Below are 17,705 nucleotides of genomic sequence, written 5' to 3'. Positions count from 1 at the left end.
CTGGCTGTTCGAGCAGTAACGGCACCCCCCCCACCCCCCCTCCCCCCAGCGCCTTGAGACCCTACGGGTAAGTAGTGCGCTCTATAAATGTCTTTGATTGATTGATTGATTGGTCTTGTAGGCATTGTGGTAATGGCCGCATATGGAGCCTGGCATTCAGAGTTTGAAAGATGCACAATGCCTGTCTTAGTAATGAAGAAATCAGACAAGCAGTTTGACGGAGAGTGTGCTTCAGACATTGACATGTATGTCAGACAGATTTGAGTCTCTCCTCCAAAGGATACACTTTTGTAACAATGGTGTCTAATGTCACTCACAAGCACTAGAATAGTGGTTTACTTTTTAAAGTTGATTTTTAACCCCAGATTTTGTAAGATATCCAGTGCTTGATCAAAGTGTTTCATTACCAGATACAGAGATACTGCTTTTGTTAACCAATCATCCAGGTGCAGGTAGGCTAAGATCTTTAACTTTCGGAGGGAAGCCGCTACTACTGCAATGCACTTTGAAAAAGCATGAGGGCTCCCTCAAGGCCGAACGGTAGGACTTTGACATGATAGAAATTTTTCCCTAACACAAATCTTAGGAACTTAATGTGTTTTTTCATGATTGGGATGTGTAAATACACACTTTAAGATCTATTGTGAACATTTAGTCCCACTGATGTGACTGGGGGAAGATCTGGGGTAAAGCCAGAATTCAGAACCTTGCTTTCTTTTTCCATTTATTTGTTAGTTTTGTAAAGGATCAAGCGTGGGTCTGAATTCTTGCTCTGATCCTTTATTCTGTAACAGAAAATTGCCATTCCTTTTTGCTAAGAAGGAACTTTCTCCGCCTCATTCTTTTTAAATAGTGTCCACTTCCTCTCAAAGCAAGTCTTGATGATGTTATAAAGATTTCTTTGGTCGTACAGTAGATGGAGGAGACTTGAACGTGAAAGAATTCTTATTCCCAAAAATATTCAAGACACATTTGTCTCTCGTTTATTTTGTCACTCTTGTAGATTGTTCGAGATACTGCCTCCCATTGGGGTGACAAATGGAGAGGGAAGAAGTGAGGTCTCATTGATGATTTTGTGGAGGCTTTCCTAGGTGGCTGAGGTCTGTTGGTCTCCTCAGCCTTTCAAAGCTCCTAGTTGGATAGAAAAACAGCCTCTGCTGTTGTTGCAGCTGCTGTAGGGGTTGTCATTGAGGGGACTGGAAGCTTCTATGGGAATTACATCATATCATAAGTCTTACAGTGCATCTTGAATTCCTTCCTCTTCTTGAGACCTACTGCTTTAGAGCATTTATTTTAGTCTTCATTAGAGCCACCATATTATCTGCATTAGAGTAGAAAGGGGAATTCACTGAAAATGGAAGATTAAGAATTTTCTTTTGAAAATCAGGTTTTAACCCTGTAAGCCTTAACCAAGCAATGTGTCTAATGCAAACCTGCAACAAAACCCCCGTGCAGAAGCAGACTAGTGTTTTGGGTGGTTGTTATAATCTGATGTCTGTTCTCATTAAGGAATTCTATGAGGTCATATAGAATGTGAGCTCCTGGTCTTGACATCAAGGGAGATGGTCTTCGTGGTGTCGATAGAGGTGGCACGGACGTCGAAGGGGTTGGTCCTGAAGTAGACTGTGGTCTCAATATCGATGGAGTGTGCCTTCATGACTTCGATGTCATGGATGTAGCATGTCTCGACAGCGAGCATGTTGCAACAGTACTTGTTTCTGACGTTGAAGGCTTCTATTTGTTGAATGGGAACATTGTCATTTTTCTTTCCTTCCATGTTCTTTAGATATATCTCAAGGGTAGTACTTGAGCAAGAGTAGGGCACGGAGGTAAATGGAAAAACTTCTCCTTGTCCCACATAATGTGCTGAAGCTGCCTATTTAAGTCTCTCTTGGAGGCTGTGTATTCTGATCCTTTGCCTATCCCTTCAGGGTCCTTTCAGACATGTTTTGACAATGTTCACATTCTTCAGGATGGTGATCCTCTGGATGGCATACGAAACATACGGCTATTTCTTGCCTCAGGTATGGCACTTCATAAAAGAATGAAGGCATTCTGACTGGAAAATATTAACGATTACAATAAAAAAAAATAGGTGAAAAATCCCTCTTGCCCTAAAGGATGTTGAGTGAGGTGGATTAAATCAGCTGTTAAAGGTTTTCATAAAGAAAAGGCAAAAAAGCTGAGCTCAGTGCTCCAGGGTCCTGTTGTCAGGAGCCAGAAAAATGAACTGGCGTAATGGTCACCAATATGGTATATGTTATGTTATGTTATGTTAATTTCGATTTATATAGCACCAAATCACCGACAGGTCTCTTAGCGCTTGCTTTGGGAACCCGTCCTGGCTTTCCCTGCGAGATAACCCCTACTGGGTATCCCCAAGGTGAAGACCAGGCATCCCATCGCGGTGGGGCCGTAGTGGAGATTAAGCAAGCTATTGCCCAGAGTTGCAGAGTGTGAACCCATGATTCAAGTAGGCACCGAGGCGAGAATGATCAAGTCCGTGGACATTTTGAGCTCAAGACCCTGCCGCGTCGGGAATTGAACCCTGGTCCCGGGTCTGACCTCTGCATCAGGGTCTGCCTCCTCTAACCAGTGAGCCACACTGGAGGAAGGGTGAGGCCCTTAAAGACACAGTACCAGTTTTACTGCTTTACTTGTGCAGCCTACCTGCTAGCATTATATTCCATTTATTTTTCCTTTTGAGAATAGGTGTGTAACTGACATTTCTAGTCACTTTAGATATAGTGATTACTTTAATATAATTGCAGACACTTTTTAAATGGAAAATGAATGAAATTTGGCCATTTCAAGTCTTATTTAGGCTGCAAAGTAAATTATATGTATGTACACATTTGTATACAAAAAGAGCTTGTCCACACACACACAAAAATATATACATACACACACACATATATATGGCCATGTGATCAAGCTGTAAAGGCGAAACGCGTTATGGCGGCGGCAGGCTTGCTGAAATAAACACGAAGGATTAAGCACTACAATTTGGGTCCGTTCTTTCGTCAGCGTGAGTGTGGGGCTGGGGCTGCTGCCTTAGCCGGTGACGAACTTTCGTTCATATATATATATATATATATATATATATATACACACATATACAACATTTTTTTTTTCTCTGGGATCTGACACATGGGTGGAACAATTCAGTGCTCATTACTTTGGTGAGTATCCATGAAAGAATACTTATTCCTACAATCTCCAATTTCACATTTTTTTTACTTGTTGGATTCTTCAAAAGAAGTAAACATTTTTATTTTATTGCATGCAAAAGAGTTTGACATGTTAATGTTTTTCAGGCAGCATTTTGGAAATTATGACAGGAGTGCTGCCAGGAACAATGTAGCAACCCTACTTAGTTCATAGCTACGATGCATACTTTCTCTTGTAATATAGTTTCAAATGTGTATATGTGGAGAAACTTTCAAGATACATCAAGGTCACGTAAATAGTAAAATAAGATATCCACTGTCCAATTACAGATTTGAAATAAAAAATGTATACCTGTTCCATAAAATGTTTTACATGGATGGTAGCAACCTTTGGCCTCCTCTGGCAGCTCTCCTGGAATATTATGTAAATGGAGATAAGTAGAAATCCTACTGGCTTGAATAGCAACTAGATTTCCACCAATACCTGAAAGACATGTGAAGTTTTGCTTAGAGGATACTTACAAAAACACTTTGCATGTTGTGAGAATTAGTTTTTCTAGTTTCAAGTATTACAGATTTCTTTTTTTTTTAATCTAAAAGTACATTTTATGCAGGTATTTTAGTTTCTCTAATGTCACTTACTGTACCCAAAAGGAAAAGACTGGTGGCTAAAAGGACTGGATTGTAGCAGAGTTTGTGAGATTTTATCCTGAGTTATAAAGTTCCTAGGGTGGGAAGATCCAAAGGGAGATTCAGGAGTTACCCCACAGCATTAGAGAGAAAAGGCACACGAGTTAGATAAAGATATTAGTGCAGTAGACATAATTCGGGCAATAAGGGAAGAGTGGCAAGGAAAGGCATCTGGAACTAGCGGCCTACCTGTAGAAATCAATAAGGGAATGGCCGCTACATTGGCACCACACATGTACCGGATGTTCCACGAAGCGAGAGAGTACAGGGTATCACCTACAGATCAGCCTAAAGCTGCAATATTAATGACTGAAAGAGGGCAAGTCATCAACTGAGTGTACCTCCTATAGGCCCATTTTGCTACTTAACATGGTGAGCAAAGTACTTGCCAAAATTCTAGCCACTCGTCTCAGGGTGATCACAGACTTGGTACACCTGGATTAATTAGGGTTCATACCCCACAGGGAAATGACACTGAATACAAGATGCCTGATTGGTTATATAGAAAACGTGGAGGGAGTATTCGAACCAGCAGTTGTCCCGCCCTTGGACACGGTCAAGGCATTTGACATCTTGGAGTGGTGCTATATTTGGGGAGTGTTAGAGAGGATGGCTATCTGCTCAAACTAGATCAAATTGATAAAGGTGTTATTCCATTAGCCGCAGGCCAGAGTTTGAGTCAATGGGGTCTGGGCAGACCGGTTTCTACTCCAAAGAGAGACCCAGCTGGGCTTCCCACTCTCTCCTAAACATTTCACCCTGGCATTGGCACCCCTCGCCTGCTGGGTTAACAAGCATTTGCAATGCAATAGGTCTCACATTAGGAAAGTTTGAGCTATTGGTATTGTAAATGACAAATTTTGTATTTATGTGTTGGTTTTGAAAATAGCTAAATGAATAGCTTTGTCATTTACAATGCCAATAGTATTAACTTTTGCAAATGTGACACCTATAGCATTTGTAATGCAATATGTGTTGTATTTACGTGACTTAGATGTATTGATATTACAAATACCAATGGCTTTTATTTTTTTAAATAATTAATACTAAATAAAAGTGATTGTAATTTATAATGACAATAGCTCAAACATTTGTAAATAACTTTTGTGAATATGTTCAGTGTATTTTATTGTGACAAAAACCCAAGAACAGAAGAAGTGAAATATTACCATCTTTTTGTGACACTTGAAATAAAGCTTGAAACATTGAGAGAACATATTTGAACCAGTTGTTGTTGAGTGTGGTTGATTGTGGTTAAGTGTGGTTGTGTGTGGTTGTGTGTGGTTGTGTGTGGTTGAGTGTGGTTGTGTGTGTGTGGTTGTTTGTGTGTGTGTGTGGTTGTGTGTGTGGGGTTGTGTGGGTGTGTGGGGTTGTGTGTGGGGTTGTGTGGGTGTGGGGTTGTGTGTGTGGGGTTGTGTGTGGGGTTGTGTGTGGGGTTGTGTGTGGGGTTGTGTGTGGGGGGTGTGTGTGGGGGGTGTGTGTGGGGGGTGTGTGTGGGGCTGTGTGTGGGTGTGGGGTTGTGTGGGGGGATGTGTGTGTGTGTGTATAAAGGGTGGGGTGGGTGTGTGTGTATGGGTGTGTGGGGTTGTGTGTGGGGGGGGGGTTGTGTGTGTGGGGTGTTGTGTGTGTGGGGTTGTGTGTGTGGGGGGGTTGTGTTTTGGGTTGTGTGTGTGTGTGGGGGGGTTGTGTGTGTGCGGGGTTGTGTGTGTGTGGGTGTGTGTGAGGGTGTGGGTGTGTGTGTGTGGGGAGTGTGTTGAGAGGAGGACAATCTGTGCACTGTCCCTTTAAAACAAGAAGAGCAAATAATGGACACCATTATTGGCATTAAATATTTGTCTGACCTAATATTAAAGGCAGAAGGAACAAAAATGTTACATACTTTTGTATACAGTATATAAACATTGAACATTCCACATTGTATACATAGCAATCATGTAGAGACTGTTTGCAAGATTTAGTGGTATATTGGAGACGTTATGTTCGTGTTGCAGGGAGCCGGGCAGCTTGCTTGGGCGACTAGCATTGATGAGTATAAACTGTACGTTTTTAGCACAATAATGTAGTGTGTGCCTTGTAGGAAGCAAAGGTTCGTATTTGTACTTTTAGTATGCGCATATTTCTTTGTGAAAAAAGTATTTCAATATGCGCGAATTGTCTCATGTGATTTAAGTTGTATGAACGGTGTTGTGCGCGTGCTCCGGAATTAGAAACAGGCGCGCTATTTCACTGCCAGACGTTAACGCGCACATTTCCTGCTGTCGGAGTTTGCTGATGACGCTATGTGCATGCATAACATTGTGTTTGTGCGCATGGAGATATTCGGTGCATGTTGGAGGGAGCTGAGCAGCTTTGGGCGACACGTATTAAAAAGTAAAAAAAAATAGTACGTTTTCGTGAATTATAATCATTAAGTATGTGGCTTGAAGCATGTAAAAGCTTTGTACGTGTGTTAGTTGCAATGCTGTTTATTGTTGGTGAATGCTAATGCGGTAAAACTGTTATAGTATTTGGTGTTGATTTTAGCAATGGATTCATTGTGCTAAGAATGTTAAAGATTGTATAGTGGGAAGAGATGTATTGTATGTACAGCGGTTAAGTGTGGGAATTTTTAAAGTCGATAGTTAATAAGTAGAAGGAAGTATTGCTGTGCGGATTTGAACGTACTTGTTATTTGCACAGTAGGAGCGGTTGGTAGAATGAGTGCTGTGGGGGAAGGACGTGGAAGAGGGAATAGCAGGGTGGGTAGGTGGTAGCAAAAGCTGATTAGGTACGCTTTTATGTAAGTTAACATGATAAGAAATACAACGATTTGGGGCGCACATACTGCATTGCCAAATGCAATGCAGTGCGTGTAACCTAATTTGATATATTTATTGAATGTAACTTGCTTGTTAGCTGCTCTTATCTGTAGTTTAGTACCTCCCACTAGTGTTTGTACCTCTGTACGTTAGTGCCTGGCAGCATTGTGATGACCGATAGCTTTTGTAGTACATGCTAATGAGTGTGCTAAAGTAAAAGAAATATAATTGTGGCAGATGGCTGTAGTGAAGTGTTGTTAGAGGTGGTTAGGAAAATGTTAGCTGAGAATAGGTAAAACGTACTTTTTAGGAATATGAAAAGCAGTGTAAGTTTTATAATGGATGAGGGGCATGAGAGAGTTCCAATAAGAAGCGTTTAGTAAAATCTGAAAGTGCTAATTGATGTTTGTTGGAGTCTGTTGTTTGTGAGCGAGCTGTTACATGCGGACAATGGAGGGTAAGCTTAGTCCCTGTAGGGTAAAGTCTGTGTAGATAATATTAAGATATAGGTTGCGGATGAGGTATACTTGTAAAGTGTTTTAAGAGAGGGAAAAAATGTTAGTATGCAGCGTTAAAAGGTAACTTGCAAGTAAGGAACTTAATAAAAAGCCTTTGAAAGATGTAAATGGTATATTTTTAAATAGGGCGAAAAACGTATAGTAAGGCTAAAAGGAGAAAGTTTGTTAATAAATTAGTAGGCTGACAAAGCAGTGTGTGTGTAATTCTTGTATATTAACGGAGGACTATGTTGTTGCTTCTGGTCAAAGACTGTGGGTGCATGTGTAAAAATATCTTGTGCTATGCAGGGGCGGTTGGTTGTGGCATTACTGCTAGGTGGAGACGTGGGGAGGGAGATGGGTAGGATGTGGAGTAGTAAATTATGGATTGGGGACGCTTCTACGTAATAAATATTTAAATAAATAAAGCGTAGTTAGTTGCGCGTTCCTCATGGTGCACTAGTTACTACTTGTGTAAGAGACATTAGTTAGTGATAGATTCCTTACCTTAGAATATCCCCAGGCGTCAGACTGGATCCGGAAATTTTTACGTAGCAATACCCCTGCGCGTCGGTAGGCGTCGTTTGCGGCTCCGCGTCCGTCGTTAGCGCCGGAATGAAGTTGTCGGAGTACTTAGACGCCGCCCATGCACGCTGACGTCAGTTCTGATACACAGCTTTTCCGCGCCAGATACGCAGAGCCATGATAGAACCAACACTGGTGCCATGAAACTAGGGCCCTGAAAAGGGATGACCTTAACCCTAGATATCGGTTCGCAGAACGGGGAGGATGGGTAGGTCAGTAAGGAATCTATCACTAACTAATGTCACTTACAGCTATATCGTTACACAAGTAGTAACTTGTGCATCTGAAAGAGACACGTTAGTGATAGATTCCTTACCTTAGAATAGATACCCCAGCAATACCAACCCCGGTGTTGGGTCTGTAAACCAATATCACACCACAAAGTCCTGGAGGACGGAACGGACAAAAAAGCCATCCCGCCGGTCTTGACTGTCCATGCAGTAGTGTCTTGCGAAAATGTGCAGCGAGGCCCACGTAGCTGCCTGGCAAATGTCCTGTAAGGGGACTCCTCGGCCCAAGGCAGTTGTTGTTGCCTTGGCTCGAGTGGAATGAGCCCGCAATCCAGCATGGGGCTCCTTTTTGGCCATGGAGTAACATGCCTGAATACACAAGATGATCCACCGCGAAATGGTCCTCTTGTGTACCGCCTTTCCCTTCTTCGCGCCCACGTAACCAACAAAGAGTTGGTCATCAACCCGGAACTGGCGTGTGCGATCTAGGTAATAAGTGAGCGCACGTTTTGGGTCCAGACCGTGGAGCCTCTCTTCCTCTTTCGAGGGATGCGGAGGCGGAAAGAAGGTGGGCAAGGTAATGGACTGCCCGACGTGGAAGGCCGTGACAACCTTGGGCAGAAAGGAAGGTCTTGTCCGCAACACAACCTTGTCCGGATGAACAGAGAGGAAAGGTGGAGTAGAAGAAAAAGCCTGGAGCTCACTCACTCTCCTGGCAGAGGTGATGGCAACCAGGAAAGCAGTCTTCAGGGTAAGAAGACGGAGAGGACAGTTATGGAGCGGCTCAAAGGGAGCACACATTAGATAAGTTAGTACAAGATTCAAGTCCCACTGGGGCATCACGTAGGGAACAGGAGGGAACATGTGTGCGATGCCCTTCAGAAATATATTTACAATGGGGGACTTGAATAAGGAAGGCTGATCAGGTAGCCGTAAGAAGGTGGAAAGAGCAGAAAGGTACCCCTTAAGAGTGCCCAGAGCAGAGCCCTGCTGGGCAAGGGAAAGAAGGAAGAGTAGAACTTCAGAAAGGGGTGCAGAGAGAGGGTTCACAGCCTTTGCTGTGCACCATGCCACAAATCTGTTCCACCTGCAGGCGTATACCGACTTTGTGGAGGGACGCCTGGCTGCCAGAATGATATCACAGACTTCGGGAGGCAAGTCAAATGGCCTCAACTGCCGCCGCTCAATCTCCAAGCTTGTAGGTGGAGACTGGACAGGTTCGGGTGCAGGACCGTCCCCTGCTGCTGCGACAGAAGGTCCTCCCGAAGAGGCAGACAAATCGGGGGATCAACTGACATGCTGAGTAGCTCTGGATACCAGTATCTTCGTGCCCAGTCCGGAGCCACAAGGATAACCTGGGCCCGGTCGCGCCTGGGCAGAAGTGGTATAGGCGGAAAGGCGTACAATAGACCGCAACTCCACTCTCCGAGTGAGTGCCGCCTTGGAAATTCAACGTGCAGAACTGATGACATTGCGCGTTCTCTTCTGTGGCGAATAGATCTAACCAAGGCTCTCCCCATTGCTGAAAGAGGCCTTGCGCCACGTCCGAGTTCAGACGCAATTCGTGATCCATCATGCACCAACGGTTGAGTTCATCCGCCCTGGCATTTAGAGAGCCTGCCAGGTGTTGAACCACCAGGGTCACGCCCTGATGTTCCAGCCACTGCCAGAGGCGCAGAGCCTCCTGGCATAGGGTCCACGACCCCACCCCGCCTTGATCGTTGCAGTACCACATGGCGGAGTTGTTGTCCGTGAACACCTGCACTAAACTCCCCCTGACAGAGGGGAGGAATGCCTTCAGTGCTAGACGAATTGCCCGCAGCACCAAAAGGTTGATATGGAGCCGGGACTCCGCCGGAGACCAGAGGCCTCTGATCTCCGCCTCTCCCATGTGGTCTCCCCAGCCCTGGAGGGATGCATCCGTCACAACCACGTGCTCCGGGTGGTGTAGGGAGAGGGATCTGCCACTGACCCAGTCGCGGTCCGTGAGCCACCACTGCAGTTGTCTCGCAGTCCCCTCCGAGATCAAGACATGATCGGACAGGTTGCCCTGATGCTGGGCCCACTGAAACTTCAGGTCCCACTGCAGAGCCCGCATCCGCCACCGGGCATGATGCACCAGAAGGATGCAGGAGGCCATCAGCCCCAGAAGCCGCAGCGTCAACCTGACCGAGACTCGGGATAACGGCTGAAAGACGGGAATCAGAGCCTGCATGTGCCGAACCCGCTGTTCGGGAGGGTAAACCCAAAACTGCGCCGAGTCGAGAACCGCTCCGATGAAGAGGAGCTTCTGAGAGGGACACAGGTGCGACTTCGGCACATTGATGGAGAACCCCAGCAAATGCAGGAGGTCGGCCGTAGTCTGGAGGTGGCTGACGACTGTCTGGGGCGAGCCCGCCTTCAACAACCAGTTGTCTAGGTAGGGGAAGACTGACACCCCTAACCTGCGCAGATGAGCTGCGACCACCGCCATCACCTTCGTGAACACCCATGGGGCGCTGGTAAGGCCGAAGGGGAGCTTGGTAAACTTAAAGTGCTCTTGGCCTACCGTGAACCGCAGGTAACGCCGGTTGGCCGGCAGGACGGGGATGTGGAAATAAGCGTCCTGCAAGTCCAACGCTACCAGCCAGTCTTCTGGGTCCAAGGCAGCTAGGACCTGAGCCAAAGTCAGCATCTTGAACTTCTCCTTCCGGAGGAAGCCGTTGACGTTCCGCAGGTCCAAGATAGGGCGTAGGTCCCCTTTGCCCTTCTTGGGTACCAGAAAGTAGTGGGAGTAACATCCACACCCTACTTCTGGCCCAGGAACGCGCTCGATGGCCCCCTTGGCCAGAAGGGCCGTGACTTCCTCTTGCAGAAGTTGCAAGTGATCCCCCGACACGCGGTGGCATTGCGGTGACATGGATGGAGGGGTCGCCTCGAAGGGGAGGGAGTAGCCCCTTCGGACTAACTGCAGCACCCACCTGTCCGATGTGATAGTGCGCCAGTGGGAGAGGTGATGGCGAACCCTGTTTTGAGGCGGGTGCTGTGGAGGGAGGTGTGGACTGGCCTTGCCGTTGTCCCCGACCACCGCCACTGCGGTTTCCACGGCCGCCAGCGCGCTGTTGAACATTTTGCGGCATGTGGCTGGCAGCACGTGTGGGGGCGCCCCTTCCGTGGCCACGAAAGGAGCGAAAGGCACCCATCTGCTGGCGTGGGGCCGAGAGGCCCAAGGACTTGGCCGTAGCCTTGGAGTCCTTAAAACGTTCCAGCGCATGGTCTGCCTTGTCGCCGAAGAGGCGACGGCCATCGAACGGCATGTCCAGAAGTGCGGCCTGGACATCGGCCGAGAAGTTGGCGGACCTCAACCAGGCGTGGCGTCGAACCGCCACCGTCGTTCCCATTGCCCTGCCCAGTGAGTCAGTTGTATCCAGCCCACACCGGATGGAATAACGCGCTGCATCTCGGCCCTCCGCAAGGGTTTGGGCGAGTTTAGCCCGGACCTCCTCCGGACATTGTGGCAGCACCTCCGCAACCGTGTCCCACAGAGTGTGGGTGTAGCGGCCCAAGAGACAGGTGGTATTTACAGACCGCCGCCCTAAGCTTACAGACGAGAACACTTTCTTCCCGAACTGTTCGTATCACTTGGATTCCCGGTCGGGCGGGGCCGACAGGAATGCGGTCTGGGAATTGGAGGCCTGGATCACCAGGCTCTCGGGGGTGGGATCGGTGGACAAAAAGCATGGGTCGCCCGGGGCCGGGCGGTAGCGTCTGACCACGTTCCTATCCACAGGCGGGCCTGTGGCGGGCTTGGACCAAGTGCCCACAAGAACGTCACATAAGGCCTCATTGAACGGCAGAAGAGGCTCGCTGGAGCTTGACTGCGGTTTGAGGACCTCAGTGAGGAGGTTAGTCTTCACGGCCGCGACGGGGAGCTCAAGGTGTAAGGCCTTGGCTGCCTTCGTCAACACTACACTATATGTAGACCCCTCCTCCGAAGCCACAGTCGGAGGAGAGATAAATCCAGTGTCTGGCGATGTGTTAAGACCTCTGGCCTCCCCAAGCTCATATGTCCAGTCCTGTTTGTGAGAAGTTGGCCTGATATATGATGTTCACTAGTTCTAGTGACCACCTTGTATCAGTCCAAACAACCCTTATGGTGATTGGTTGTAAGTCAACCTTATAGACCAGCTATCCTAGTAGCGTGGACAAAAGCAGTCTTTAGGCTAAACTCTGAATGGCATGTGAAGCCAGCTGTTTTACCACATATAACCCCTTGAATACCACATGAAAGGACACCACACAGGTTGTTATGAAAATAAACAGATATTTATTAACTAACATACACCTCTGAGCTCTTTATGAGATCAGAGGGCTAAGCACATGACAATGCTCTAAAGGAAATACGAGTTCGCACAATATTTACAAGTGCGCCCTAGGGGCACGGCAAACCATATACTCAAAACAATGGAATGCGAGGAAGGAAAGTACTGTAAGGAGATCAGAGGCTGGAGGATCGCTGGGACTACGCTACAAACTGGGTAAGTAAGGAGCAGGAGGCCCACGGGACTTACGTGCAGAGTGGAAACTCTCACGCGGGATGCGTACCAACGTCTATGGATCGTACAGTTCAGAAAGTTACGGATTCCGGACGAACCCGGCCGGATGGAGGGAAAACAACAGTGGACCTAGACACTAGGATAGTGTACACAGACTTCAGCACCTAGAAGCTTTAGTTACCTAACCCACAGGCTGCGGGTGCATAGGGCTGAAGTTGCGTCAGGTTTGCTGCGTTGATCCCGGTGATGCCTGAAACAAGGAGTTGCTGGCAGGCAGCCAGATGGAGGAGTCCGGTGGTTCCAAGGATGGAACTGGAAGGAAGAAGTCCTGAAAGGGAAGGGGACAGAGTCTCGGTCACTAGCCAGTGACGGTGCTGGAACCAGGAGGGAACCAGGTGCTGTCGCCGCAGTCAGGTGAAGGGAGGGGCGCCTCTCTTCAGCTGTGTGGACCAGGAGCTGTTCTTCACGACCAGGCTGGAGGCACGAGCTGTCCCACGTAGTCTGCTGCTGTTGGCGGTGTCGGATCGTCGATCTGGACAGTAGGACTTGGCAAATGCAAGCCACGCGGTGGAGCAAAGATGGCGTCTGGTGCGGACCAGGAGGGTCCGGGGTGCTTCTCGTTGACAGGGAAGCAAGGGCCAGTCTGGGGGACCAGACTAGCAGTGTCGGATTCTTCGGGTGGGCGTCTCAGACGTCGCAGGCCAGCCGGCGAGTGACCAGACAACAGGAAGAGCAGCAACCAGGCAAAAGGGCCCCACGCAGATCTCGTGGATGCTGGGGGGGCTGGTCTTTGGTGCAGGAGCTGCGTCGGTGTAGGGCTTCTCAAACCCCAGTGCACTCACTCGAGGATCCCTCGGCGGTCGTGCTGGAAGCGCTGTGCAGGTTTTCCCAAGAATGCCGTCTCCACGTTGCTCGTCGCACCCACGGGTCCCAGCTGTGCTGTGGATGTGGGTAGAGGTCAGAGAGGTCTGGAGGTCCGGGTCTTGTCGAGCTGGGTCGTCGGATTCTGGGATGGAAGGACTTGCAGCAAACCGCACAGGAGCTTGATGGTGCCTGGGAAGCAGGATGGTCACTCCCTGACCATAGGGGAGAGTCTTCTGGAGATCAGGAGGTCGAAGGTCAAGAGTTTCTTCGTGGAAGTTGTCAAGATTAATCTGATTTGGAATGGGACCCGCTCCTACCTTTATTCAGCTAAAGGGGGCTGCACTACGATTAGGTCCCTCCTCTGGGTGGGACCAGGAAGGGGGGTGGTTACACCCCCTTTCCTTTGTCCGGTCTGTCACCAACTCTGGGGCTGGAGTGCCCCAGGAACTGGTTCTGACCGGTGTATGCACAGGGCACCTTGTGTGCCCCGGCAGGTCTCATTCCTTTGAGTCCTGTCCTACCTAATACACAAAATCCTGTCTGGGGTGGTGCTAGCACCTCCCAAGGCAGGAAACCCTTTGTCCAAGCCTCCCTCGCTGGAAGGACTCCCAGCAGCAGGAGGTCAGACTTGTGTCTGTGGTGGCAGCATTCATTTGTGATGCTGAGGCTCGAGTTAACTTTAACGGAACCCGACTGAGGAGGGAGGGCCTCATGGCCATGAGGTACCGCTCGATCTCCGGCGGCGCGCCGTGCCCAGGGACCCAAAGGTGTGGGGCAGGCGGCGACGCTTGCGACTCCCACAGAGCGGCGTGGGCAGTGTCGCCTGAGCCCCCGGCCGCATCGTGTGAGCGTCGGGGTGGGTCGGAGGAACGATGACGTCTCTCCGACCTCTCATGCCTCTTACCTGAGGACTTGGAGCCTGACGACCGGTGTCCACTACCGGAGCTGCGATGACTCCCGACTTCGTGACCTGTCGCTCGACCTCCGGTGGGACCGGGACCTGGAGTGGCGCGGGGCCGACTGCCGGAGCTCGAGCCGCTTGCGGGACCACTCCCGCCTAACCTTCGACGTCAGGGCCCGGCAGTCAGAGCAGGTGCGGTCGTCGTGATTGAGGCCTAGGCACTTCAGGCACCAGCGATGGGGGTCCGTGACAGACATCAGTCGGTCGCACTTCGAGCAGGGTTTGAACCCGGCATCCCTACCGGCAACGATAGAGTCGAAGACTCGAGGAAAAAGAATGATCAAAAGATCAAAAGTTTAGTCAAAAAATGACTAGGGGTAGAGCTTCTCCGGATCTGCGCTAGCTGGCGCGAAAAAAGAAGAACTGACGTCAGCGCGCATGGGCGGCGTCTAAGTACTCCGACGATGTCATTCCGGCGCTAACGATGCCGGCGACGGACGCGGAGCTGCAAACGACGCCTACCGACGCGCAGGGGTATTGCTACGCAAAAATTTCCGGATCCAGTCTGACGCCTGGGGATATTCTATCACTAACGTGTCTTTCAGATATTTCGTAATGCAGTATGCGCAGTGAAGTTTGTGTTCTGTATTTAAATGTTTATTTATTTGTAAGCGTCTGAAACATATATTTTACTACGTACTACCCTGCCTCTTTACCTACCCATGTGACCGTCCGGCAGCATTTTAATGATTAACCCCCGCTTGCGTCTGTGAAAAGTAGTACGTACAAAACTTTATTGAGAGTATTGTGTGCGCAAAGGAGCATTGTGTGTGTTAATAACAGACACAGAGAAAAACAGAAGGTACATGCAGGACTATATTTGAATGTGGAGTTTTAGAAAAGTAAAGGTTGTTTTGGAGTTTACTGAGGTACTGTAGGCGTTGTACGTGAGAAAACTCAGTGTTTTTGTGCATGCATTTATAAAGTGTGTTTTGCAAGGGACGGATAAGCTTTGAGAAACAGTATTGAAGAAGTTTGATAAACAGTAAGTTATGCGAAGAATAAAGAGTACGTGTATGTGGTGTAGTATAGAAAGGCCTTGTAATAATTTGCAGCGCGTTTTTTTGTTTGTTTTTTAGAAATCATTAAAGTGGTGCGGTAAATTATCGTAATTCCGGAGGCGTATGTTGTTGGTTATGGGCAAAGATCGTGGGGGCATTTGTAAATATAATTTGTGCAATGCATGAGAGGTAAGTTGTAAGAGTGGTTCAGGGTGTAAACGTGGAGAGGGAAAGTGGGGGAGAAAGAATAATCAGGGGTTAGGGGCGCTTATATGAAGTAAACATTGCATAAATAAAACGTTTTTTGATGTGTTTAGCGCATTGTATTTGGGAATGCCGTATGCGCTATGAAATTTGCTTTCAGTGCTGCTGAGATCAACGTGGAGAGGGAAAGGAGCAAGTATGGTGGTGGAGGGGTAGTAAATTATGGGTTAAGGCCGCCTATATGAAGCAAACATGAAATAAATAAAACGCATTTTGGTGTGCTAAGCACTTTTACGATCCACTCTTCTTGTGTTTATGAAGCAGTATGTACAAAACAGAGCAGAAAGGCTTTGGCTTTGTAATAATTTCTAGTGCGGTTTTTTGTTTGCTGTTTAGCAATGGGTAAAGCGGTGCGATAAATTATAGCAATGCCGGAGACGTATGTAGTTGGTTATGGGGAAAGATTGTGGGGGCATGTGTAAATTTAATTTGTGTCAGACATGAGCTGTAAGTTGTGAGAGTACTGACGGGTGGCGACGTGGAGAGGAAAAGGGGCAAGGGGGGGAGGTAGTAAATAATGGGTTAGGGGCGGTTTTATGAAGTAAACATTACATAAAGAAAACGCATTTGTAGTGCTTAGCGCACTGTATTTGGAAATGTACTATGCGGTATAAAATTAGGCTAAAGTGCTGCTGGGCGGCGACGTGGAGAGGGAAAGGGAGAAGTATGGGGGAAGGAGGGTAGTAAATTATGGGTTAAGGGCGCTTATATAAAGCAAACAAAAATGAATAAAACGCATTGACACTAAACTGTCGTATATATTAACCTTGTTTTGTGGTTCCCTTAAAAAGTAAGAGGTGTGGTAACATGGCGCTATTGAGACGTGCCCCCATTTCCTGCTTGTGAGGTGTTGAGAAAGGAAAGAAGAGATGTATCATATGGCACCAGCAAGACGCGTGCTCATCTCCTGTGTCTGAGGCGTTAAGCGATGAAGCAGGAAACGTGCTAATGTGTCGCCAGTTGTACGTGTGCACATCCTCTGCCCTGGTAGACCGCAGCGTGGGGGGCACTGGCGTGTAATGTATGCAGCCGAGAGGAGCCCAAGCATTGCTGGGGCAGGGGAGCGCGGGGCGGGAGCGCATTCCTTTGAAGTCTGATTGGGGGGGGGCTTGCTTTGAAGTCGCAGACTAATAGTGTATGGAGTGCGATGTGGCTGGTGATGTGCACGCGCCTGGCTCACTTGAACTGTGCCTAATCCGCAGTTTGGGGAGACTTTTCGGAAGCCTTACTAGAATCTCGCCGAACAATGCTTACGCATTGGTTCAGCGAGACCTAAAAAGGACCCATTGGTTCATGGCTTGGGAGAAGGGTGGAATGAGCGTATATCACTGTATGCAGATGATATCCTCCTCTATATGGTGAAACCTGACAAAACAATCCCTAGAATCCTGCACATCTTTTAAATGTCGACAACTACTCAGGATTCAGAATTAACCGGGGCAAATGTCTGTTGTATCCACTTACTAAATAGACTAGGCACTCCGCCCATTTCGATAAGATTGTCATAGAAAAAAAGGGCTTTAAATATCTAGGCACATATATATTGCAAAGGACCCAGAACAGTTCTTGAAAGCACATTCATATTGGTATTAGAACAGTTTACAAGGTATGTAAAACACTGGAGATGACCCCCTCCCCTACCCACCCCTCTCCTGGGCGCTATGTGGTCATGCAGGTCTGTACAAGACGATTAACCTCCATAAATTGTTGTAAGTACTCCAGAACACCCATCCAAAATCCGACAGAAGTATTTTTGCAGGGTGGAGGGGGAGCTTTGGCTCCTCCTATGGAGTATGGGGGGCAATGATTGCTCTAGCCAAACTTATGAGGTAAGTCTATGAAGGGGTATTGCACTCCCATATATCTGAAAGTATTATTGGGCCTCACAACTTATTTTGATCAATGTATGGGCGTTTCCCCTCAGGAGGAGCTATCATGGAGAGATGACATGGGGAGGGACCAATGGAGAAGAGAGGATATCCGGGGGCCCTGTACAGCTCAAAGTCTGCGAGATCACTTCCAAGCCACACAAGAGTTGTGGTAGACACCTGGAGGGCGGCGACTAAATATCTGGATTGGCATGGGAGACTAACACCCGGAGGAGCCCCAC

At 48.0% G+C, this 17,705-nt stretch overlaps 1 protein-coding gene across 1 annotated transcript in view; it reads right to left on the bottom strand.

The window, feature by feature from the left end:
• The window catches only part of SLC41A2 (solute carrier family 41 member 2), a 416,626-nt gene that overhangs the window by 80,590 nt on the left and 318,331 nt on the right, over window positions 1-17,705 (bottom strand). Inside the window, exon 9 of the mRNA XM_086948344.1 lies at window positions 3,523-3,654. Coding sequence (XP_086804470.1) covers window positions 3,523-3,654 — 132 coding nt within the window. The remainder of the gene's footprint in view (window positions 1-3,522; window positions 3,655-17,705) is intronic.

Source organism: Lissotriton vulgaris, unplaced genomic scaffold (assembly GCF_964263255.1).
Source record: "Lissotriton vulgaris unplaced genomic scaffold, aLisVul1.2 SCAFFOLD_929, whole genome shotgun sequence".
Lineage (NCBI taxonomy): Eukaryota > Metazoa > Chordata > Amphibia > Caudata > Salamandridae > Lissotriton > Lissotriton vulgaris.
The sequence above is the reverse complement of the archived record's forward strand: the minus strand, read 5'-3'. Positions and strand labels throughout refer to the sequence as shown.